Source organism: Microcebus murinus, chromosome 18 (genome assembly GCF_040939455.1).
Source record: "Microcebus murinus isolate Inina chromosome 18, M.murinus_Inina_mat1.0, whole genome shotgun sequence".
NCBI classification, from domain to species: domain Eukaryota; kingdom Metazoa; phylum Chordata; class Mammalia; order Primates; family Cheirogaleidae; genus Microcebus; species Microcebus murinus.
The window spans coordinates 17,915,422-17,942,167 of record NC_134121.1 but is presented as its reverse complement, the minus strand read 5'-3'; the positions used below and the strand labels follow the sequence as shown (position 1 = coordinate 17,942,167).

General features: G+C 48.7%; 1 protein-coding gene across 1 annotated transcript in view; it reads right to left on the bottom strand.

The window, feature by feature from the left end:
- Nucleotides 1-22,555, bottom strand: part of LOC105866821 (NACHT, LRR and PYD domains-containing protein 1-like) — a 65,366-nt gene extending 42,811 nt beyond the window's left edge. Inside the window, exon 1 of the mRNA XM_075993900.1 lies at nucleotides 22,467-22,555. Within this exon, the coding sequence (XP_075850015.1) occupies nucleotides 22,467-22,555 (89 nt within the window). The remainder of the gene's footprint in view (nucleotides 1-22,466) is intronic.
- Nucleotides 22,556-26,746: the final 4,191 nt, after the last annotated feature.

Genomic DNA, 26,746 nt, shown 5'->3' with positions numbered 1-26,746 from the left:
CTACACTGTCAGACCAAGTCCATCATGCTCTCCCCACCAGGCCGTGAATATTCTCCCCTAGGATGTTCCCTTAGCCACCCCTCTCCTGCAAACCCTCTCTATGGTCTTGCTATCCGTGGAAGGGGACAGGGTCCCATGCAAGCCAACCTAGACAGCAGTATATATATGATCACACACAACCTTGCAGCATAAAGTCACCCTCAGATCACCTCTCCCAGCCTCTGTGCCCACCTCCCATCTGCTCCTCTCCTTTCTGGGCACTGGGCATACAGAACGTCTGTGCCAAAGGAAGACAGGTGTGTCTGCATCAAAGAGAGGAAGGCTGTCCATATCACCAAGCTCCTGCTCTGTGCCAGGCCCCATGCTGTGCACTGCAGATAATAGGGATGACAAGTATCTGCCCCTGCCTTCAAGACACATCAGGAAACAGACACACAGCATGAACGCTTCAGCATGGTATGGTAAGGGCTGTGGAATGAGGAGCCACACAGAGCAGTAGCTCCCAGCCCAGGGTGGCAGGGGCAGAGGGCCTGGCGGGGAGCCTGGCCAGTCCCAGGGATGGCACTGCGCACTGTGGCCTGGTGCTCAGGGGGACAGAACCCCCACTGTGTAGTGCAGGGCTGTGCACATCAGACCCCCCCACACAGATCACATCTCTCCCGTCCCTCTCTCTCTCTCTCAGCTTCACACGGGCCCTGGTCACAGATGCCAGTTGGCTGGTTCTCTTCTCCGTTCTCGAGGTCTCCGGAACCCTGAAGGAGCTGAACCTAAGTGGAAACTCGCTGAGCCGCTCAGCAGTGCTCATCTTTGTGAGACCCTAAGTCATCCTCGCTGTCACCTGGAGACCCTGCGGTGAGTCTGGCCTGGGTTCTGCTCTGGAGCAAGGATGGGCAGAAGATCCAAGGCAGAGGCTGAGTCTAGGATGAGGTCTCCAGGTTGAGGAGTGACATTACCCAACTGATTTGCTGTTGTGTAATAAATAGCACCAGGGGCGTCTGGAGAGGCATTGGCTTGACCTGGGCTGCCAGAGCCCAGGCTGCAGCCCATGGCTGTTACCAAAAGCTCAGCACTTGCCCACGAGGCTGAATCAGAAGAACGAGGACAATTAGTCTGAGAAGGAAAAAGATTTCTTACTTTTCCAGTAAAGGAGGGAAAAGACAGAATATCGTCTCCGAATCCAATTTTTCCTGCACACAGGCAGAAATACAGAGCTTTTAAAGGCAGAGCCCCTTAATTCTAGGTTAATGTGGTTAACTATGGTAACCTTCCCATCTCTGCCAAACACAAAGCCTGTGAACTCTGCCAGCTGCCCACCTGGGGGGGCTGGTGACACCTGGGACAGGAACAAATGGCCTTCTCCCTGTCCCTGTCTACCACTGGCCTGAGGCATGGAGGCAGGTTTCAGTTTTCAGAAAGAGTGGAGGAAGTTTTAAAGAGACAGAAAATATTTTTGCTGCCCCCCCCCTGCAGTCCATTCCCTGCTACATATTCCCCACTTTCAATTTTACCTTTCCATATCTATGGGAGGAGGGGCTACGACTCTGTTCTGTGGCTGCATGGCCACTCACTGCTTGTGTGGCTGATTCACTTCTCTGAGCCTCAGTTTGCTTATCTATTAAATGGGACATCATAGGCTTGCCAAGAAGCTCAAATTCAATAAAAGCTCTTCATAATTATTAAATATATTAGATAAATGTTAGTGTTTTTAAATGGCTGATAAACCCATTGTAGGACATTCTAATATCAGACTTAACCAGAAGAAGAAAGTCCGGCACTAAAAGCTGGGACGACCAGAGGGATCTGAGTACTCCATGAAAGACCCTGAGACCCCGTGTGGTGGGAGGAATGTCCTGGGGGAGGGGTGTGTGGGCTTTCTTCCCTCTCCTGACACCAACCAGTTCTGACGCCAACTCTTCGGACACCAACCGGATGTGCTACAGTTCAATTCAATTCTGACACTAACTGCCTGGAGCTGGCGTCAGACCCCACAGGTTTATGGGCTCAGTCTCGCAAAACTGCCCTCACTTCACATGTGAGTTGCAAATGGGGTTCCCAGACCACTTGCACCAAATAACTTGGTGACCAATTCAGGGGTTCCTACAGCCCCCCTCAGATTCGATAATTTGCTAGAACAACTCACAGGACTCAGGAAAGCATTTATGATAAAGGACACAACTCAGGAACAGCCAAAGGGAAGAGCTGCCCAGGGCAAGGCTGGATGGGGGACAGAGCTTCCTTGCCCCCTCTGGGCACAGCAACCACCCTCCCCGCACCTTCCTGTGTTCCCTACCAGGAAGCTCTGTAAACCCCAAACAAACCAAACCTTAGGAGTTCTTAGGGAGGTTTCATTTTGTAGGCAAGACTGATTAAATCACTAGCCATGGGTGATCAGCTCAACCTTCAGCCCCTCTCCCCTCCATGGAGGTTGGGAGGTGGGGCTGAACGTTCCAACCTCTCCTCCTGCCTTGGACTTTCTGATGACCAGCTGCATCCCGAAGGCATCTGGGGGCCTCCAGCCACCAGACATCTCAGCAGCATACAGAGGACACTCATCACTCTGGGGATTCCAGGAGTTTTAGGAGTTAGGTGCCAGGAACTGGGGACAAAGACCAAATACTTATGTTTTATTACGTCACAAGGGGGCTCCTAGAATTCTTTTCTTTTAATTTCAAACTATTAAGGTTTAGGTTACCTGGATCATTATTGTAATGCTTGAGTCCTGGCTGTAGGTGTGCCCAAATAGTGTTCATAGTACTGATTAGATTGGTTTATTCCCTTCTCTTCCTGCCCCCTCTCCTCCGGTTGCTCTCCACTGAGATTTACCTCCCTGTGTGCACTCGTGTGCTCATTGGTTGGTTCCAATGTAATAGTGAGCACACGTGGTGTTTGTTTTTCCATTCTTGAGATACTTCACTTAGGAGAATGGTGTCTGTGGTTCCTGGATTCCGAGTGTGTGACTCTGGGTCTGGAGGCCCAGGCCAGGCAGAGGGAAGCCAAGGAAGCAGAACAATAGCAGAAAATATGCTTCCTCAGTGCACGTCCCTGGCACCACCCCAGCCAAGCAGAATCCTTAGCTGCCCAATCACCAGCCCACAGTTCACTTGGGTGTTTCTGGCCTGCGGGCATGAACATATGAGCTTGTGTGCCTCTGAGTTGTCTGATATGAAGCCTGGGACTCCTGGACTAAGCTGTTAATTTCAGGCATGTCAAGAAGGAAGGCCAGTGAAAGGGCATGTGGAGGCCCAGAGAAGCAAGGGGAACCTGCTCGGATCCCGTAGCAGGTCAGCGGCCAAAGACCCTTCCTCTTCCAGTCCACTCTATTTAGTTCTAGGTCAGCAGGATTTGGAGGGAAGGAACATGGGCTTTGGAGTCAGATGGTGCAGTTCTGCCTTCAGCAGTTTTGCAGTCGTGGAGAAGTCATTTAACTTGCTAGGTCTCAGTATCTACATCTGTAAAATGGGGCAATAATAGCTACTTCATAGGATATAAAACCAAATAATGCACTCGAATGCAATAGGCACAACTGCTAGAGCGCTAGGTAGGTGCTTAACACAAGTTGAATTATCCTAACCTCCTCCTTCTTCTTTTTTTTTTTTTTTCAATTTTGCCTCCCAAAATCTTACTCATTCTTTTAGAGCCAACCCCTCCCACCACACATTCCTAGATACCTTGCAAGTTCAGTCATCTGTCCCTGGAGGCCAGATAGCTCAGTGCAAGCCCGAGGGCTTGGCGGCTGGAGGGTCTGGGTTCTGATGCTGGCTCTGGCACTTGTTGACTGTGACCTTGGACAAAACCTGCCTCTCTGTATTTTGTCTTTACGGTGAGGAAAGGACAGCCAAGTCCCAAAGTCCTTGCGAGGGTTAAATGAACAAATATGAATGTGCCCTGTATGGGACCTGGATGTACATAGCAGAGGGTCCATACATGTCAGTTACCTTCTCCTTCTTTTAGCATCGTGAGTTCCTTGGAGGCAGGTAGCTGTGTCTTGCTTTTCTGGCATCTAGAAAAGTAGCTCGGTGCTTTGCACAACATGACTATTCAGGTAATATAATTAATGAAGGAGTAATTTAAATATTACTGTTAATTTTAATCTTGCAGGCATATGTAGATACAGTTTCATTGTTAAAACGCCAAGCAATACAGACATTGCTCCTCGACCTTCCCAGTCCCAGGCCCTCCAGAGAGGTTATGCGTGTTCCCTGTACTTTGTATGTTCTTGCACACACAAGCACGCACGCGTGCACACACACCCTTTCAGACCACCCTTCAAAAAGACCATGATCCCATTCACATCAAGCAGCAGAGGGACACTGCCCCCCTCTGGCCAACGTGGAGGAGGCACAATCTCCGATGCCAGTCTCCTACAGGGAAAGAAGCCTTCCTGTTGTTTTAGCCTGAATTTCCCCGAGGATGGAGGGAGGGAGATTTGATTTGGGATTTGATTGCACTTCCTGCACTGAAGGGGCTGTGGCCAGCTCTGTCCCCAGATCCCTCCTGTCCTCCGGCTACACTCCCTCCCTCCTCCAGTCTGTGACTTTGGATGCCCTGCGTGGGCTGACATGTGTACCTCTGATCTCCAGACCCTTACCCAACCCGTCCCCTCGGGCGTGTGGCCCTGCCTCCCACTGAACCCCACCCGCCCTCCTCCCCTACAGCCTGCCCCGCTCACAGACTCTTCACCGCAGCAAATGAAAGCTGGGTCCAAAACATCGGGTCATCTGTGTCTCCTCTCTCCCAAACCTCACGCTCAATCTCTCAGCAAGTCCGGCCCACGCTGTCTTTTAGGTGGGTGGGGAACCTGACCCTTCTCACCACGGCCTGCTGATATTGACCCTTGTCTGTGTCAGCCCACCGCCCACTGTCACTGGGATCGCTGTGGAAACCTCCTGACTTCCCCTGACGTTGCCCCTTTACCCTCTACTCTCAGTCCAGCAGCCTGAATAATCCAGGGACATGTAAATTAGGTCAGGTCACTTCTCCAAAACCTCCCAATCCTCCCCATCTCTCTCCGAGTAAAAACTTCAGTCCTCCCAATGGCTCAAGAGGCCCTTCAGGATCTGTCCCCTGGCATCTCTCTGGCATCACCTCCACCCTAGTCCCCCTGCCACATTCTGCTGTGGGTCCTACTGGTCTCCTTCCTATGCCTTGAACTCGCCAAGAATAAGCTCACCTCAGGGCCTTTGCACTGGCCTTTCCATCCTTTCGGAATGATTTTCTCCATATAGCCAGAGGTTTGCTACCCAACCTTCTACAAAGCAATACCTCGACTCTCTGCTTTATTTTCCTGCAGGACACTTGTCTCCTGACAATGCAGACTTGTTTATTTGTTTATTTTCTGTCACCTCCACCTGGCAATAGAAAGTTAGCTCCCTGAACACAGGACTTAGCCTGTTTTGTTCGCTGTTGTATCTGCTATGCCTAAATCCGTGCCTGGCACACAACAGGGGCGCAATGAACGCTACAGACCTTGAATGGCTTTTGAACTCTTTCCTTTTTAGCCTTCTAAACTCTGGCCACTAGATGGCACTCAAGCCTCATTAGTTTGGTGAACTGCTACCCGGCTGGAGCTCTCCCTCTGAGTCCTGGATTTTTAGTTATCCCTGGTGCTTTGGGTCTTTGTTCCCTGTCACTGCGGCCCTTTAGAAGCACCTTAAAACCCACTCTTATTCAAGTCATGCTAGTTTCAATTAAAAATTAACCTATGAGGATAATCCACCAGAGCAAAGTGATGCTTTCTGCGTATATTCAAATTATTGTGACTCAAATCCAAATCTGGATAACATCCGGATTAACCTCCTCCCGGGATGCTTGATGTAGAAACATCTATCCCTTCAGATGTGTGGTCAGAACTAGTACAGACCCAGCAGGGTAATCTCCATCGTTTGACAACTCATTTCCCCAAAAGTCGGTGTATTTTAGGTTTAGATAAAACTGTGCACAGAACACCAATAGTGAAAATCTTTTGTTAAAAAATATCATCTAGTGCAACCAGTCCCCTTCCTCCCCCTGTGCCTGCTCTTCCTTCTCCTTCTCATTCTTCCTCCAGGGTGAAGTGCAGGAGATATATGAACTCTGTGTCCTCCTACCATGGACTGCTTTTATTTTTATTTTTTTTTTAATTGTAGCACATTATGGGTGTACAAATGTTAAGGCTATGTATATTGCCCATGCTCCCCCTCCCCCCTCGAGTCAGAACTTCAAGCATGACACAGTCTGCTTTTAATCTCCTGTGAACTTGGACAAGAACGCATACAGACACCCACATCACCATCTTCCAAGGACAAACGACACCCAAAGTGTTATAGTCCGAAGTGCGAGTAAAGACCACTTTAGAAACTGAATTGGGCCAAATCGTGAGTCTTTATTTACCGGCCAGGACTACTCCTGTCCTGCAGAGTGGCAGGCACAGAAGGTAATGATGAGAAGGGGAAAACCGCCCCCTTTTAAAGGCAAAAAGCACACTCTAAAACTGATTAGCAAGCACCTTTACAGAAGCAAGAGAAAGCATTAATCTTACAATCTTATGTTTTAGCACAATGGGGGGGTGGAGCTTTGCGATGGGTTTTGTAGGAGTCACCTGCTGCAGCTAAGATTTAGCTGAGAGGATGCTTCTGAAGTATCCTAATTTACAGACAACATCAATCTTAGTTGGAGTACATCCTGCATCCTGTGATCTAAGCCAGAACGCATTCCACTGGGTACATGAAGCATGTCAGGCGCCTCAGGGGTCCAGGAGACTTTGACCCTGGCCTAGAGGCTATATTTTGTGGGCAGTTGTGCCATGCACCACCACCCTTCTCCTTAGTTTCTAAACTTAATCACACTAGCAGAGTCAGGATGGCGGGTGTGGAGTCAGATAAGGGTCAACTGAAAATTTTCCACTCTCCTAAGCAAGCAAGCAAGCATAATACAGAAACTAATGGCTGGTTATTGGCTATCTATGGGCCCTAGGCCCTAACAAAAGGACAGGCCAATTTACATCGCTTGCAGTAGGACACACCCTCTCCCTCTGAGTCCTCTCATTTGACTTTCTTAACTGCATTTAAGTCTCAATCAAGAGCAATGATTGGTTCCTGCCTTACAGACCTATAACATCCACCAATGGGGTTTTCCTGCTGTGCTTGAGGGCAGGGTGCTCTAAAAGGAAGACAGCAGGCATAAATTTTGAGACCCTTTTTACTTTGAAAACATCTCAAACTTTCAGAAAAAATGGCAAGAGTTGCACAATGAACTGCCATATATTCTTTACCTGGATTCACCAATTATTAATATCATGAGACTTGCATCCTAACTCTTTCTTACACATTTACTATTGTTTTATTTTATCTTTTAGGTGTTTTTATTTTTGCTAATTTTTGCTTATTTCAGAATACGTTGCGGATATCATAACCTTTTGCCTCTAAGGATTTTTGGCGAGTATCTACTAAGAATAAGGATGTTTTCTTATACAACAATAGTACAATGATCAAATTCAGGATATTTAACATTGATACAATACTTCTATCCAATTACATGCAACTTTTAAAATGACATTTCTGTGTTGTTATTTAATTGTTCTTTAATTGCTACCAGAAGACAATACAGAAATATATACAGTAAAAAATAAAAAATGTTCTTTTGACTTTCGCTGCCACAGTATCTACCTCCCAGGGATAATCAGTGTTACATAAATGTTTCAGTGTTACGTGAAAAAAACAGCAACAACAACAACACAATTTTACATGAATGCTGTTATTTTTCTATGTACTGCATGTATATGATCTAATTTTTTTCTCTTAAAATATATGCAGATTCTTTCATATTAGTACATGGATCTATGTCATTCTTTTCCCTTTTTAAAACATTTCTTTGTTTTATTTAACTCATGAAGTAAAATGGCACCCCCTTTTCTTTTTTCTGGGGAAATTGCAGGGGTCGACACATCCAGTGCAATGGATAAGCTTGCCCTAGGAAGACCACCTTCATGACCATGGTATCTTCCCTGCCAGGTAAGTATAGCACCCTTTTAAAAATTGTGCAGTATTTCATAGTTTGGATGTACTATAATTTATTCAGTTAATCCAGTTGGATGGAAATCTAGCTTGCTTTCATTTGTATTTTGCTGTTCCAAGCCACACTGTGATAACCCACTTTGTACACACATGTGTCTTTTTGCACACACGTGAATACCTCTAAGGGATAGAGTCCCAGAAAAGGAATTTCTGGGTTGAAGAGCTCATACATTTAAAAAATTTTCATTCAGAAATGTGCTTTTCTTGGGAACTCACTTATTTTTCTCTTTCAAGCACTGTATTAAGCAACCGGACATATGGCCTCTTTGATTTGTCTTCTAGAAAGCTTTTGAGTCAGAAGTTTGGCCCATCATGTAAAAATATACATACAAGCCAAATGCAGTGGCTCATGCCTGTAATCCTAGAACTTTGGGAGGCTGAAGCAGGAGGATCATTTGAGGCTAGGAGTGTGAGACCAGCCCGAGCAACATAGCAAGACCCCATCTCTACAAAAAATAAAAAAAGTAGCTGGGTGTGGTGGCACCAGCCTGTAGTTCCAGCTACTTGGGAGACTGAGGCAGGAGGATGGCTTCTGCCAAGGAGTTTGAGGTTGTGGTGGGCTATGATGACACTACTGCACTTTAGCCTGGGTAACAGAACAAGACCATGTCTCAAAAAAAATGCATACGTACATACAAAGTTCAATCATAAAGCACATAATTTGCATACTACATTAACTGTTGGCTTCATCTTATCTCCTCCCTAGTCTCATTTATGTGCTTGACATACATACTAACTTAATAAGATGTTTATTTTATCTTAGATCTTCATATGTATGTAAATTTGTGCACGAACTCCCTCCAGAACAAAATGGGCTGTGGTTACATAGAATGTTGCACTGAGGTTTTTGACGACAGGCCTGGAAGTGGGGAGAGGGGCAGATGACAACATCTCTTTACTGGGGTCTATTTTATGCCAGTTGCTTTGCAGAACGAGCTCGCTTCATCTTCCCTACTCTTTTCTAAGGTTGAGATTATCATCCCTATTTTGCAGATGAGAACCAGATCTGCGAGACCCCAGGCATAGTCACAACGCATCCAACGCACTGAAAGGTGTGCTCGGGGGGTGACCAGCCAGCGTCTCCCCCTCTAACAGGTGTGTCCTCCTGTCACTCCCAAGGCTGCTTCGAAAGGCAGCTGGGATGTGGGACGTGCACCTGGAGCTTGCTCTGGCCCCCGAGCTGGGGGAAGCCTGAGCCTCTCAGAGCACATCTGTGACCATTGCATTAAGTGAATTGTGGACCATCTTTCTCCCTGGAGGCTTTTGAGCTAGAACATGCAGAGGTCAAATGATGACCTGTGAGTGTATCCAGCCCCACTGATGCCAATCAAATCAAAGGGGCTTTGACTGTAACAGGAGGAACTGGGATTACCCCTGGGGTAGGACCTGTGCCCAGCCAGAGGTGCTAAGTGCAGGAATGAGTTAGAGGAGGTAAGTGTGGAATTTCATTCTAGGAGCCTTTAAGAACAGGCCAAATCCTCAGCCATCTGGGGCTTAGTGTGGAGAATTAATGAGGCCCCTTGTGACAGCCCTGCTAAGCCTCCCTAGAAAACTGCAAATCCACAATGTCAACTGGTCACTAAATCCCGTTACTCTGGGCTCTGTTTTCTTGATGAAATTTTGTGTAGGCCAGTAGATGGTGATAATTCAGCAGAAATAAGACTGTGCAGGGAATTTCAGCCATGAGAGAATGCATTAAAAGCAGTCTGGAAGGCTGTTTCCAGGACCAAGCGCGGTAAACATTTTCGTGAGTCCATTGCTGGGCGAGGTGCGATTAGCACCATGGGATGCTTCTCCTGCCTGGATCTCCTACACACCCACTGTGATCATGTTTGATCACACCAGACGACAGGGCCCTGCTGCCCAGCAGATCTTGGGCAGATGAAGTGGGCCCTCTTTCTCAAGAGGTGTGGCCTGGAACAATCACACCAAGGCCTATTGATCTGCAGAGCTTGTCCCAGACCAGGGAGGCCCATGGCTCCAGGGATAACACCTGCCGGGAAATGCTGCTGATCTTTTACGTGTTCTTGCCTGCCTGTCCCCTAGACTCCAATTTCTTTGTGTGCAGAGATTATGTCTATGCTATACACCACCACAGTCCCAGCGCCTATTACAGTGTGTTGGTTGTGTATAGTGGAAGCTCAATATGTATTTGTTGAACAAAGGAATGAATGGATAGTAGGGTAAGAGCTGGCTTCATGGGGCTGTCAAGGGTTCTTGGCAGTACCCGGCTTCCTTTAGTGGATTGGTCTTTTCCTTTCCTGTCTGCTTCCTGGTGCTTTGCTGCAACGCCTGCACAAAACCTGCTCCTAAGACGCATTTACTGAATCATGTACCCCCTTGACAGTCTCACTGTGCCCTTGGTGGCCACCAAGGCCTGATGAGTTAGGTCCAGAAGAGTGATTCTCTCTGCGCAGAACCAAATGAACCAAATGAGTCCAATACCTCATTCTTCATCTGTGTCTATGGAGTTTTTAAGTTCTCAGTTCCAGCCCCTTCCATGTCACTACAGTGAAGGCTGTGGGGTGGGAAGGAGCTAGAGATGGAGCTGGAGCAGTGGGCTGGGGCCGGATTGTAAAAGGCTTAAGGCAGCAGTCTCCAACCTTTTTGGCACCGGAGACTGGTTTCATGGAAGACAGTTTCTCCAGGGGTTGGGGAGGGGGAAGGCAGAGCTCAGGAGGTGATGTGAGCCACGGGTAGCGGCTGTAAATACAGACGAAGCTTCCCCGCCTGCCACTCACCTCCTGCTATGCGCTCCAATGGTTTCTAAGTTTCATGGAAGACAGTTTTTCCATGGATGGTGGAGGGTGGGCGGGGTGGGAGGGAGGTAGAACTCTGTGGCCTAGTCTCTAACAGGCCATGTGCTGGTGCCAGTCCAAGGGCTGGTGACCGCAGGCTCAAGGCATTAATTCATGGGCAGGGAGTGTGCCTTGTCCCTTTCTGAATGTTCACAGCATCCTGCACAATTCTAGGCACAAAATAAGCACTCAGTAAAAGATGCATGATTTTTAATTGTGCAGGACTGTGCAGAGGATATGAAGACTGTGGGTCTGTCTGGCTCTCAGCTCAGCCCCCTGGAAGGGCTCAGGTAATAATCTCTGAGGAGTAGGAGATGAAGGATCTCTACTTACATTTATCTCTTTATTTGTTTACTTGCACGTGGATTGACTAAAAGAACCAGTGCTTGGTTCTTCTGTGTTTTTTTCTCACTATCTCAGATTCTCATAGAATATAAGGTTAAGACAGAAAGGGGAAAGGTGAGAATCAGGAACAAAAGGTAGAGTTAGGGGATTGAATGTCAGACCAGGGGCTGCAGTTTGGCAGACAGGCTCTGGGGAAAGTAGGTTTCTGCTGCCCAGCTCAGAAATCAGTGGGCGAAGAGGGCCATCAATATAGATGAACCAAGGGGTGGAAACAGGGAGTGATTTGGGGAAAATGACTCAAACCTTGCTCTGGTATGATGCAGGGAACTCTGAACTCTGTGCCCAGTGTACATCTGCAGCAAAAAGAGTCCCCAAGGCCAGGCACCACCGGGCAGGGCACTGGGCATCTAAAGGCCAACCTCCCTCTGTGCACAAGCTCTGGGGCACTGTCCTCAGGACTCTGGGCTCAGCCCTGATCTCTGCACCACCTTGGAAATGCACTGAGACAGCAGAAGCTCAGTGACGGGCCGTGTGTCAGGCACCTGGATCCCTCACCGTCCCCCACAGGGCTCTGTCCCCAAGACAGCTCACTTTTGGCCTCTGGTCCTCCTCTCCATGCCCTCTGTGCATGGCCATTTCTTCCCTGGATTACTGTGGTAATCACCTCTCAAACCCTCCTCCCCACCTCTGGTCCTGCCTCTTCCAACCCATCCTCCACGTAGGCAGCCAGAGAGACCTTTCTGGAACCTGACAGACCTAATCATGTCACAGCTCTCAAGAAACCCCTTCGATGACTCCTCACTGCTGTGTGGCTCCCAAGGTCCTTTAACCTAGTCCCCGTGGCAGGCCTTATCTCCATCCCTCGTCCCATGTGCCTCCAAGCCAGCCTTGCCCTCTCTCTTTTGTCCCCAAAGAACCACCACATCCTGTCACCCACTTGGTGCCTTTGGGCAGACTGTCCCCTCTGCCTGGGGTGCCTTTTTCCTGCGTGATGAGCTCCTTCTCCTCTAAGATCCGGCTCAGATGTCACCTCTTGCAGGAAGGCTTCTCCCGTTTCCCCAGGCACGGTTCCTCCTTTGGCCTCACATGAATTATTCATTTCTCGTGCCTGAGAGCGAGCACATGTCCATCTCTCCTCTCCCCCACATCACAAACTCCTCGAGAACAAGAATTATGTCTTATGTCCCTCAGTGTCCCCTCCCTCCCATTGCCCTGCAGAGCGCCTGGCACGTATTTGGTGCAAGATAAGTGTTTGGAGAATTGCAAAATTAATTGAGCCCATAGGGTGGACATAGAAGGCTGCCTTGTGGGGACAGAGTCTTCAGCCTGGGAGGACAGGAGCCGAGAAGGGACAGAACAAAATGCTATAAAACAGGAAGGAGAACAGAGCAGGGTACAGGAACTACTGGCATCTGTCTGTCCCTGGTCATTGCTCCTTGCTTTTGGATCCATCCCCTGCCTTTCTCCTGCAGACTGTGTTTCCCAGGCACCCTTGCCTGGCTGTCTGTCTAGGTTTGGCAGGAGGTTGGAGTGTGAAAGGGAGGGAGAAGTCAAGACATTTCCCCTTTTCTCTCTGCTCTGGGTGGGGGAGGACATTTTCTGGCCACGTCTGCATCTGCACAGCTGTTCCTGGTCCCCACTGGACAGCCCCGGCCCTCCTGCGGTCTCACCTGTTGGTAGCAGCCCCTGCTGTGGTTCTAGCTCGAGCTGGAGGGCCCTGGCTCCAGGGTTTGTGTAATACCATCATCCTCAGTGTCCTGCAGCCGCAGAGGGGACACTGGGCTCCTGCCATTGCCTCGTTTTGGGTTGCTGCTTCATCCCTGACTGGCTTCTTGGCCTTTCTACCCTCAGCGTGGCTCATCCTCCCTGTTATGCTCCCCACGTTTGAAGTACTGGAGTGGTTTCAGGTTTCCTCGCCAGACCTGTACCATCAGAGCCTTCTTGCTTCGATCAGCTAAAGGTTCAGTCCTGGGGCTCCTGGACCAACCTCTGCCCTTGGCTCTACTCAGAGAGGTCCCTTGCCTTGACCACAATGTCCCTGCAAGCCAGCCCTTGGCCTTAGGAGCGCCAGAGCAGTCCCCTGCTGCTCCATGCCTTACTGTTTCCATGGGGTGATCTGGGTCCTTCGCTGCATCAACCCTCCCCTGCGGTTGGTTGGTTGGTTCTTACGAAGGAGGAGCCTGAGTCCTGCCAGAGCAGGACAGAGGGGGCTTGATGCAAGACCACAGCCCACACATAGCCACAACTTCCGGATGCTAATTACCTTCCGTGCCTTGACACTTGGAAGAGGCCTGTGTGAAACACATTCAGAGGGTAATAAACTTCAGCAATTCACTACACCAAGAGCTGGTCCAGCAGGAAAGATGAAAGCCTCCCTGAGAGAGGCCCTGCTGAACTCGACAGTTGATCCATGTGGGATTATTGAGGGAAAATGAGTCTGTCCTGCAGCCTTCCCCCTGCAGGGGACCTCTGGTGGCCTTAAAGGTGTAGGGGTTGAGAGAGGGAAGAGGAAATGCAGAGGAGATGGACGGGCTGCCCCAAGGAAGTGGCTGGACCAGGTGAAAGCTTCTCCCGGAGTGGAGAAATGAAAGTATCTGAAGCTCCAGTGTGACAAGTGAACATGAGCGAGGAGGAGAGAAAGCGCTAAGCGAGTGTGGGGAAAAGAGGTCTGGGGACCAGAAAAAGGGAGGGTGCTCCTCCAAAGGTCGCAGAGGAGACAGGATGCAGGAAAGGTAGGAACGCGACGTGCAGGGCCCTGCCGTCCCTTCCGAGAGGCAGGAGCTTCGGGCCTGGTTTATTTGGTCCCCCCCCCACGTGCCAGGTGTGTGGGACGGCGGAGGTGAGCGAGACGCGGTTCCTGCTCTCTGGGCACGCACGCTCCGTCTGCGGAGACCGAGAATAAAGCGGGTCGCGGCCACTCGGTGTGATAAGCACCCTGGCACGCGGGCACGCCTGCTGCCATGCAAGTTCATAGGGGGAGCTTCTGGGGGGAGGCACACTTGGGAGGCCAGGAAGGCTTCCTGGAGGAAGGGATTTCCGCGTGGCGTCTGGAAAGACGAATGGCAGCCATTCAGAGAAAGGGGAAGCATCGGGGTGCCGAAAGGTGTCACAGAGTGGTACCCGAAGGCCTGGAGTGAGAGAGAGCAGGGTGCGTTTTGGGGGCTGGGTGCGTGATGATGTTGGGGACGGCGGGGGAAGGAGCCCGGGGAAGCCTGGGGCCACACGAGGAGTTTGGACCGGCCTCCCAGAGCAGGGGCAGCTGACAAAGCAACATGGCAGAGGGGCATCGCCGTCGGATGCACGGTTTAGAAAGACCACCCTGGCTGCAACGGGCTGGGGAGGGGTAAGGCTGAGGCAGGGAGACTGCACAGGTGGCTGTTGCAATGGTTCATCTGACAACTGCCTCCTGCTCCCCCCTCTGCCCTCAGGCTGTGCTGTGAATCCAAACAGTCCAACTGTAACAACCAGGCAGGTAGAGGGAGCCCGTCCCCTCCCTGAGCAGGATCTGCGGGGACAGAGGGGTCTCGGGGAGCTGCTTTGGGGACAGACGTGGCAGAGAAGTCGGCTGCCGGGCTCTGAGACGGGCATCCCACCCTCTCGTGTGGAGGGGCCAGCACGGTGTGACTCGGTGGGGCCCGAGCTCTGCAGGTGGAGGCAGAGATTTAATGGCTGCTGATGAGTTGTGAGAGTGAGGGCTTTTCGGGAATGTATGTGAAGGAGGCATCTCTATACAGCTAAATTCCTTTATTAACTTAATGAGTTTGGCTGCTTTCCTGGAAATGCAAGTGCCATTTGGCACCGCCGCTGCTGCTTCAGAAAGGGTGTCATTAAACTAGGAATCTGCAGGAACGCACAATAGCGCCAAACGAAGCCGCTCGGGAGATGACATAGCGTCACGCAGACTTCCCAAGGACCTTCAGAATGGAGCGCGCTCTCGCTCTGGGGACGGTACCCAGTTGGTGGCTGAAAGTAAGGGGGTTGTGTGGATTATTCTAGTCTCCACTGCAGGTAATGCTGGTAATATTGAGAGGCCTAATATTAAAGTCACTTCAAAGTGACTTTAAAGACACTTGAAGGAGTCAAAACGTCTCCTAGCCCTTCTCTGTCCCCCATTGGCTGATGCACCCTCAAGTCCAGGTCTCTAAAGGCAGGACCTGGACCCGAGTGGCTTTGTTCCTTCTGTGCTCCGCCTTTGCATCAGACTGTCCTGGTGGTTCCTAGACCGACAGGGAGGAAAACTCAAGGCAAATTATTTCTTCCAAACATCGGGCCAGATTTGGAATACCAAGAGCTGAGACTAGAATCACTGGGGAAGGTGGAAACAGAAATCTCTCTTCTTGTCCCTTTTGTTTCTTGTAATGGGAGGGGCCTTGAAACTAGCAGGAGATTTTGGAAGTTATTGGGCTTTTGAATTTATAATGCACTTGCAGAAACCCTCTCTCTCTGAATTGAGTTTGAACCCAAGAGTTGGATGTGGACACTGTGTGACAATAAAACCTTCCCCGATGATGTCAGCCACAGTACTTTGTCTTAATTCATGGGATACCAGGTCCCCAGGAGCCACAGCTGCAGAGAGGATGGGACCAAGTATCTATAACACCCTCCTCTTCCTGACCACCTACTGTGTGCCAGCCATTCTCTCTACTTCTCCCAGCAAGCCTGGAATGGTGGCATTAGTCTTTTGCAGCTGAGAAGCTGAGGCTCAGAGAGGTTAAGACGCTTGGCACAGCACCCCCAGCCGGAAGGTGGTGGTGGAGGTGGGGTTGAACTCAGACTGTCTTATGCCCAAACTGGCGCTTTCTCCACCTCCCCCTCCTTGCTGCTGATGAGGAAGGTGTGTACTGGGAATCCACGAATAAAGTCAGGTTTGCGCTCAGCCCAGCTGAGAAAAGCATCCGTGGTTCCCTCCGCCCCCTCTTGGCTCCCATCCCAGGCAAGGATTCCACATGGTCGGGTGCTTTTATAAAAATTTTATTTTTCAATTACATGCTCATTGTAACAAATCCAAACAGTACAAAAGTGGATAAAGTAGGTGGAGAAAGGCTCTCCTCCCCCTCCCGGTTGGAGACCTTTTCCTGTGCTTCTGACAGGTGGAGGTGGAGCGTGGCTGAAGGTGCAGGCTCAGGGTGCAGACCGCCCCGCTCCAGTCTGCACTGCCACTTACCAACTCCACACGTATCTTCTGTGTGCCTCAGTTTGCTCATCTGCAAAACGGGATAATGGTACTTATCTCATGAGGCTGTTGTAAGGATTAAATATTTAAATAAGTGTTGGGCAAAGAATAAGTATTTAATAAATCAATAGCTATTTTTGTTAAATATGGCTTTTTAAATCCAAAATAAGTATTAACACTATACATATTGCGCTGCAACTTCCTTTTTCACTTTACAATATGTTATAGACTTCTTTCCAAATCTGTACATATGGTACTTTTTTAATGGTTGTGTAGAATCTTATTTGTAGGGATGTACTATAATTTATTCATTCAGATGTGGATAGACATTTAAATTATTTCCAATTTTCCTTGTACCATTACCAACAATGTCACACCTTGTGCTTCACTTGGTTTTACCACTATTTCTATAAGATAGAGTTCTACAGCAGGATGGCAAGATTTTAGGGTATTTATATTTGAAATTTGATTATGCATTTGTAATTTTTGACCAAAATATGGTGGAAATGATAGTCTCACTGACTGCATAACAAGAAAGCCTGTTTCCTCAACCTTAACCAACACTGGATTTACTCATCTTAAAAATGCTGGATTGAAGAGATATCCAAATAACTTTGCACATGATAAAGATGTTTGCACATAAGTAAGTTAGGTCACCACTTCACACCGTAGATGTGCACACACAATATAAAAGAAATGAACAGCCCAATAAAAGATGGCAAAAGACATAAAGCCCCTTCGCCACAATTTTGAACTAAAGATGTGTGTACGGGGAGCACTATTCAAACATTCTTTAGTTCTTATGACATCCACTTACTGTTACGCCCATTTTAGAGATGGGAAAACTGAGGCATAGAAAGATCAAGCAGTTTGCTTCAGATCAGGCAGCTGGTGAGTGGCGGGCCTTAGAAGCTGAACTCACACCTGCCAGGATCTGTTCTCTTTGTTCAGCCATGTGCCTCCACATAGAGGTCCACACATACTTTGGATTTGAAGAAATTGGTGAGGCCTCAAAGAAGTGGAATCTTCACTAGCCTGAGGTGCAGAGCTCTGAGCCATTTGATTCTGCCACTTTGCATTTCCTGCATGGCTGTAGACGGCCTTCTCATCTGTGATGCAAAGTGGCCATGCTGTCACTGGGAAGCATTGGGGTGGACAGAGAGCATCTTGTCCCTTTCTGCCCCTCAGCATGGAGAGACTGGCAGGCGGGCGGCAGGATGGTTCCTCCACAGTTAGGCTGCATTAGCCTCCCTGCACTTTTATGCCAAATAGCCCGTAGCGCCTCTGGGTCTCGTTCTCTGTCCATGCCTATCAGTGTAGTAAATCCTGAGCACTTCTGCCGTTTCCTTTTTTAAACAAAACAGAATCAGAGCCTTTTGTGTTCAAAAGCTAAATGTCCATAAATCAATGCTCCTCGAATAAGAAGATGTATGTGGATTTCTGAAGACAAGGCTTTGAATTATTTATCAGAGACTGATGCTCCTTGGAACCCCAGGCATAATCAACTCCATGGCAAAACTGAGTGACTTCCCGAGATGTCTTGGTGGACACCACGGAGGATGACATTGGTCTAAAGGGTTGTACATGGGGCCCCTCACCACCTGGTACCTGCTCACTCTTCCAATCTCCATGTGTCCCAGGCTGCAGCCACACCCAGGTATTACAGATTCCTGATGCATCCTGTTTACACATACTGTTCCTTCCCCTTGAATGTTCCTTTCAACTTACGCACCTGCATACTCCTATGCATCCGCCAAGAGCTAGCCTGGATGTCTCCTTCTTTCTGAAATTCAAAAATACTTCCCACCTTTCTTTGTCAGCGTTAGTAGCTGCCTTCTTTGTGAGTCTGGCTAGACACTGAACACTTCATGGGCAGAGCTGGTTTCATGTACCCATCTAGCACTAGAACAGTGTCAAGCACGTAGTCAGAATTGGGTTGTTGAATGAGGGCATGGTTTGACATTGGGGTGGGGGGACGTCTCTGCTTGGTCAGCACAATGTGTCTGGCACATGATGCTTATTTAGTTTCAAGCACAATGTGTCCAATACTTATGTGAGTGGCTTGCATAAAGATGCCCTGGGCAGATCCTTTACTGATTTTGCAGGTAACGCAAACCTGGAAGTGATAACTAACACATTGAATGGTTATTCAGTCTTTGAAAAAAATCTTGATAGATTGACAGAATTGCCTGAAACAAGATGCTCCTGAACAATGGATGAATTTGGAGTGTTAGTAATACAAAGTTCTGTGGACCAATGGCTGTTGGTGGTGAGGGAGAAGAAGATTCCCAGGTGGCTGAGATATTAAATTGTCTTCTGCATATGCCTTGGTTTTTTATACCTCTAGGTGAGAGGAAGCTTACAAGCTTGTCTGGGGAAGAGCAGGAAAATGCAGAATTTCGTTCACTGTGTCCTCTGTGCTTATAATGTTGCCTGTCACCTAGTAGGTGCTCAATAAATATTGGTTGAACTATGAATGAATGCTCTAGTCACTTTGTATTTACCTCCTGCTTGGGATATCCTTTGTCTCCAAATTTTTATTAGTTCTTCAAGACTAAAATCAGGAGTTAGCAACTCTAGGGCACTTTAGTTCTCTACTGGGCTATCATAATACCCTGGTTTTAAACATAAGATATTATCTCATGTGGATATTATTTGTTTATAGTATGGATCCCCCATTAGGCTGAGAGCTTAGCAAAAGCAGGGGTTGGGGTTGATTAATCTCCAATGAACCAGTGCATGCCATACCATTGGAGCTCATTAAATGTTTGTGGAATGAATGACTGAGAAGTGTTGGCACATGGTGCTTGTTTCATTTCCAAAAGAGCTCAGTTACCTGAGAATTAGAGATGGGTCCAAGGGCAAGGTCTTTGACCATGGAGGGCAAGACTGTAGGGCATGGGTTCAAAGGATCCCAGGGTGTCCCTGTGAGCAGCACTTGGTCCAGAATTTGTAGAGAGATAAGTGAAACAGGAGCTGGGATGTTGGCCTGTGAAAATAGATAGGTTTGATTTCCAAGCTCCAATCATCCTCCAAGAGCTTGGATATGGAGTCAGGTCTTCTGACTCTAGATCTAGTGCATTGTGCACTACAGCACAGCTGCATCTGAGACATTGAGGGTGGAAGAGTTCAGAGTTATGACAGAATCCCAGCCCTGGGGGGCAGTGGACTAGAGGAAAATGTCACTGAAGTTGAGAAGGTGGGAGAACTATAAGACCAACATGTTGGAGTAGCATCATCTTGGACATTGAGTTCATCAAGGATGATATCAGGGGATAGGATGTAGAGCACATTTTTAAAGAATTCATATTTTTTGGTAGAGATGGGGTCTTGCTATGTTGCCCAGGTTTGTCTCAAACTCCTGGCCTCAAGAGATCCTCCTTGCTCAGTTTCCCAAAGTGCTGGGATTACAGGGATGGGCTACCATGCCTTGCCTAAAGAATTATTCAGACTGAAAATTATAGAAATCAATCCCTCAAAAAACTTAAGCAAGAAAAGGATAATTTGCTGGATTCTAATATCTTAGGAAGGGTAGATCAGTCAGGCTGGGAAGCAACTGGGTCTCAGGAATGATTAGAACCAGAAATTTCAATGCCAGAAAGTCTCTCTTTCTCTGTCTCTCTGTCTCTGTTCTTTTCTCTCTCCACATCTTGCCTCTTGGGCATGTTTGTTCCATTTGCCATTTCCATGACGACTATCTCTCTTCATGGGACAGGACACATGGAAGTTCTGAGCAGTTAGGATGACTTTGGCAGCAAGTAGGAGAAAATTTGACTTATACTGGTTTAAACAAAAAGGAAATTTATTTGCTCATACAATGTGACATCCATATGTAAAATGGCCTTAGGGTCAGCTTCCTCCAGTGGCTCCACTGTCCATTTTTCTGCAATTCCCTCACCTGTGCTCTCTTCTTGCTTTGTCTTTGTCTTCAGACTACTTCCTTCATGAAGGTAAAAAAGATGTAACAATTTCTGGCTCCATGTCCCCACATAAAATCCAGAGAAAGGGAAATATTCTGGAAGATTTTTTTATAATAACAAGGAAGCTTTATTTTCAGAGTCTTCCAGCAAACCTCTCTCTGTGTTTTGATGGCTTGAATTGGTTCACATATCTTTTCCTGAATGGGTTGGTGGCCAGTGGATTCTGTGTGCTGATTAGCTTAACCCTACTCATCTCTGAGCCTGGGGCAAGGAGATTTGGATTATGTTGATTGGACTAGACTAATTAGAGCTCATCCAAAACACCTGAGTGCTGCTCTGTGGGAGAGGGTGTATCAATTAGATTTTGCTGTGTAACAAACCACTCAAAATTTAGTGGCCTAAAATATCATCTATTTTTTTGTTCAAATTTTGTGTGCGAACAATTTGGGCTGTGTTCAGCAGGGTGGTTCTTCTGTTGGGCCCAGCTCTGTTCTGCATTTATTGTCACCTGATGGACCATTTGGGGATATGTGATTTTTGAAGTATTTGCTGAGATGGCTGGAATGACTGGAGACTCTCTCCCCATGGATATTATTTTCCAGCAGGCTGTCTGGGCTTGTCTCAGGGAGAACTAGTCCCAGGGCACAAATGCTTTTCAAGTGTCTTTTCCTCACATTGCTGTTGTCCCATTGGCTGAAGCAAGTCACATGGCCAGCCCAGAATCAGGTGAGGGGAAGGTGACTGAAGGGTTAGATACAAGAAGGAGCGAACAAAGTTGGAGTCAAATGCAATCATCCACCACAGCAAGGGGAGCACATGTTGGGAAAGAGCCACAATTTCTACCACAGGATGCAAATGGAAAAGACTGGTTCTAGAGAAGGTACAGGATGCAGGAGAATTTAATTCCAATACAACAGGGGTTAAATAGAGCATGCTGTGCTGGAAGAAATGTTTAGGTGCAGTATAAATCTGGAGAAGAGAAGGGTCAATTCCATTAGGCAGGGAAAATGGGTTTTGCATTTAGGACTGGAAATAAGGATCAAGGGACCTTAATATCTTTTCAACCTCTAAACAGTGCCAGGCTCTGGACTAGGCACGTTGCATGCATTATCTCATTTAATACCTACAGCTGTAGGTGAGGAAATAGGCTCAGAGACGTTAAGCAACTTGCCCACATTCACATAGCAAGTGTCGGTTTAAGCCCAATTATCTCTGGATTTGAGGTCTGAAGGAACCAGGATTTGGCTGAGGCAAGATAGCAGTGACAGAGGAGGAGGGGAACAGAGCAAAGGACTGCTCAGGGGCAGGGTTCTGTAGCCCGACTCTCCTCAGTGCTGGGCAGAGGGAGCCTGGATGAACATGCCTCTTGCCAGCACGAAGTCCTGGACTGTGAGTTCCTGGGTGCATGGATCACATTTCTGCTGCAGCCCTCCTGCTCACAGCATCCGTCAGAGCACCAATGCCTAGCACTGAGGGGTCGCATCCCTTGTGCCAGGCACTGTGCTTGAGGGAGGCCTTACCGCCATCATCTCACTGGGTCCTCACAACAGCGCTCAAGTGGTGAGTGCTGCTATTATCCCCATCTGCACGAGAGACAGCCGTGTCTGGGGGAGAATGATGTCACTGTCTGTGTTCACAGAATTGGTGAGAGGAGGAGCCAGGGCTTGAAGGAGGGGCCGTGGAGCCCCAAGTGCAGGCTCTGGAGTGCTGGGCTATACCGCCTCGCAGGGGAGCAGTGCCCCAGGGGAGGTGATGGGAAGTGGACAGCCTGGATATGGGGACCCTCCTGGGGAGGAGTTTGACACATCACCGCCGTAAACACGTGAGAGCTTGTTGCTACTCCCCAGGATTGGACTATTTACCATATTTTACTTAATCCTCAAAAGCACTTGGGGATAGATGCTATTAACGTGCATATTTTAGGGATGAAGAAACTGAGGATCAGCAAGGTGAGCTCATTTGCTAAAGATACACACTACTACTAATAATCGGCAGGGCCACAGGCAGACCCGGTCGGGGCTGAGCTCAGAGCCACGCGCAGCCGCTGCACTACCCGGCACGGGGCTGTCCAGCCATGCAGTGTCCGGCACGGAGATGTCCAGTCCCAGGCAGGAGGCAGGACGAGTGTGCAGAAGCAGATGTTTGTGCAAAAGCGGATGTTGTTGCGAGACTTAATTACCTGAAAGGCTGCTGGGAGAAGAAGGGGTCAGTTTTCTCAGGGGTGAATTCTGGAACACTCTGTTGAGAGGTGAGCACCAGAGTGAGCATCCCGAAAATGATTGCTGTGCTGAACCAAATCGTGGCTCCTCCTGGCTGAGTCCGGCAGTTGCACGGAGGAACAAGGCCCCAGACCGCCCAGGACTCAGGACCTAATCCAGTGCAAGACGCCCAGACACAGTCTCCCGGTGGGAGAGGCACGGTGGGCTCCAGCCCTCCCCAGGCTGGGAGGGGAGTTCCTATCAGCTCGCACAGATCCGGTCAGGTCCCCGTGCACACTGTGCTTTTCTGCTTCCGCTCTGAACTGCAAACCTGCAGCGCGCGCCAGCCAGCCAAGCAGGAGCTGAGCAAGAACCACGTCCTCCCTCTGAATCAAACGTTTCCCACAAACCTTTTTCTCCCCAAAGTCATTAATAACAGTGTTCATCCCCCACAGCATCTGCTAATGATTTATTATTACATGGGTAGTCTAACATTTTCATATCCACACCATTTTTCATCCTAGGTAGAGTTAATTACAAATGACTCACAAGCAAGAAGCATTTCCTCCAGCAATCCACAGCGAACAATGGGGCTTTGTTCTTCCTCCCACCCGGACCTGCCGCCCCTCCCTAGCTTCCCCGGCCTTCCCTCATTTATCACCAGCGCTCTGAACGCCTCACAAGGGCCTCTGAAACTCTGGACTCAGTGGCTCCTTCCTGCTAAAAGCAGCTTCTAAAAATACGCGGATGGTTCTTGCAAATTGAGTCCACGGTTTCTCACTGAGTGGGCAAAGAACTTCAGGGGCGTCACTCACCACCTGTGTCTGTATGATGTACAAGAAATTGTGGTGTCTTGGAGGTGGCTGAGGGATCTCAAGATGCATTTAGTCAGCGACAGAATGTCGGAAGGTGGGAGCAGGGCTGTGGCTTTCCAAGTCAGTGCGTTTCCCGAAACTTAGAGGTAATAAAACGATAATAGCTAACAGCTAATGTTTATATAATTCTACCAAGTGCCAGACACTGTTTTAAGTCCTAGATGTATAGTTTTATATATTTAACACATACATTGCATAGCATCTTCACGACCATCCCTCGTCGATTACTATTAGCACTCCTACTTTGCAGATGAGAAAACCGAGGCACAGAGAGCTAAGTGACTTGCGACTTGGCTGCCATCGTAGAGCTGGTAAGTGTCAAGATTCAAATGCGGGTGATCCTCCTGCAGTCCGGGCTCTTACCCACTCTGTTCTCCAGCCTTGCTGTAGGGTGCGACCCGTTTACTTCCTCACGTCCATATGAGGGCTCTGAAGACCATGAAGAAGAGATGTTCAGTGAAGTGTAAATGAAGACGGTGGATTTTGAAGAAAGGGCATCCAAAGGGGTGCCCCTTCCTCAGGGCTTTCTACCCCTACCCAGCGATGGCACAGGCCCCCCGCCCACACCTGGTGGAGTCACTTCTCCCGGCTCTGTGTCTGTGAGACAGACCGTGGCAGAGGACGCTCTTGCAACTGGAAGACCTGCCTTTGGGGCTTGGTGCCATCCCTGTCTGGCTGTGTGGTGTGAAAGGAACGGCCTCCCACTAACCAGCTGTGCACACTCCGTCAAGCTGCCTTCCCTCTCTGGGCTTTAATGCCTGTATCTGCAGAACCAGGGAGCCGAGCTGGATGACGGCCAATGCCACATCTAGCTCTAACGGGGCGATTCTGCCGGAGGAGGCAAAAGTCATCCTTTTGGTGGCCACGTGGAGCAGCTTCCAGAGAGTAATTCTGAGTTCAAATTCAGGCTCAGAGGAAAGGAGTTAATAGGTCTATCTGTGAATCTGCTACAGACCCTGGAAGGGAAACAGTTGATACGGAAAATGGCGGGCGCTGGCACGCGGCTGCTTGCTCCGCGTCTCCGAGGGCCAGCGCAGGGCGTGGCCACTTGGAGGGCACGCTGCTGGGGCTGGGCCCTGAGGCAGAGGCGCCAGGACCCCGAGTGCTGGAATGCCCCTGCACCCACGTGCTTCCTGCCGCCCGGCTAGTGTGATCCTGATTGGGTAATTTTTGAATCCCACTGTTTTTGATTGGATGGTAAAGCTTGTTGTTGATTGGATGTTAAAGCTTGATGTTGATTGGATGTTAAAGCTTGTAGTTGATTGGACGCTTTTTGAGCCCTACTGAGGGTATAAAAGCAGGAGGAGAAGAAGGAAGGGGGGCAGAAGGGTTAGAAGATCGGGAGACATGAAGGGAGCTGTAACACTAGTTGTGCTGAGCCTCCTATGGAAGAATAAAGGCTGTTCTCCGACTCTTCGTGTGCCGCTCGGTTCTTTCCCTGGTCAAGAGCTGTAACACTAGCTGTACACATTGCCGCAACACGGTGACAGTGATATCAGGTGTTTGACATTCTAGTCCCACCGCTCTCGCTTTCTAGATGAAGAGACCAAGGCCTAGAGAGGTTAAGTGGCTTCTCCAAGGCCTCACAGGGAGGTAGTGGCGGAGCTGGGATCGTAAGCCAGGTCTTCTGCCCATCTGCTACTGGACGCCACTGTATGAGGGGTTGGCATCACGGCCAGCAATGGCTGACGTTTATTGACAACTCACTATATCCTCACTGTGTGTGGAGGATTAAATTATTCACCACTCATTCCTTCCTCCTTTATCTCCAACCCACAGGCAAGTGTGTGAGAAATAAATGCTCCTTTTTGTATGACACTGAGATGTCATGGTGGGTACGTGGCAATAGCTGACTGATACAGCAGTTGGCATCTGACGTGGGGGTACTTTCATAACAAAAACCTGAAATGTTTGGCATTGGCTTTGAGGCTGGGCCGCAAGTGGTGAGGGGAGTGTTCTAGGAGGCTGGTGAAATGGCACTCATGTTATGGAATGGGGGAACATTTGGCAAAACTGTCACTTGCAATAATAACCGGGAAGGTAGAAAATGTCCCTGCAGCATTTGTCAAGTTGGATGAAGGGATTTTGAGGCACGATGTTGAAATTACATGCTGGCTACTGCTAATGCATTAAGCTCAAGAAGGAATTGGCCAGTTTGCATAAAGGAATTTCAAGGAACTACAGAGACCCCAGAAATTGCAGGGTGGGAAAACAAAACAATTTCTCATCAAACCAGAGGTGGGGCCACTGTAACACAGCTTTGGGAGATGAAATTTAGGGCTTTGTCTGTAAGATTTTTGTGGATTATTTTGCAGCAATAGCTTGGTACTCTACCAGTCACTTGCATGTATTATCTCATTTAGTCCTTATACTAATCTCAGAATGCAGACACTATTATTAATATTGCTATTTTACAGATGACGACACTGAGGCTTAAGGAGGTTTGGGAACATGCTGAAGGTCACACTGCTATATGAGGCAGAGCCAGAGTTGGAACTTGTTGGTGTATCTGATTCCCAAACCCATAGTCTAACCAGAAAGCTGTCCTGCCTTTCATCCTGTAAATGTCCCTGCCCTCTTTTCTTAGAGTGCATGTGTGTAGTAGGCAGAATAATGGACCCCCCCCAAGGATGTCCACATCCTCACCCCCAGAAATGGCAAAGAGGGGTTAAGTTTGCAGATGTTATTAAAGTTGCTAATCAGCTGCCTTCAAATGGGGAGGTCATCCTGGCTAACTTTCTCTGTGTGGGTCTAAGGCAGTCACAGGGTCCTTATAAACAGAGGAGGGAGGAAGTAGCCTTAGAGTCAGAGAGACATAGGAATTGTCATGCTGAGGCTTTGGAGGCGGAAGAAGGAGCCGTGACCCAGAAATGCACAGAGCCCACAGGAGCTGGGCAAGGCAAGGACTCGGATTCTCCCCGAGACCTTCCAGAAGGAATGCAGCCCTGTGGACACCTTGATTTTAGCCCAGTAGACCCATTTTGGAGTTCTGACCTCCAGAACTATAAGAGGATAATTTGTGTTGCTTAAGCCACAGAGTTTGTGGTAATTTATTGTAACAGCAATAGAAAAAGAACACAACGAGCATCCCTAAATGTGCGACGTATGTGTATGTACATCCGTGGTTTCCTAAGTGCGTGTCTCTCTGTAATCATCTACGTGTCTCGAGGGAGGGAAGCCCCTTTGGTGACCAAACGGGGATGAAGAAGCCAGCATATTCCTGAGAAGCCTGCAGACTTCCCACCCCTTCCTTTACTATTAGTCGGCCGCAGTGCTGTCATTTAACTCAGCAAGCGCCATGTGCTGAGGATCTGCAGGTCGGTGTCTCTGTGAGCGCGTGTGTGCAGGCACCTGTGTTTGGGTGCGCACACATGCGTGTGAATGTT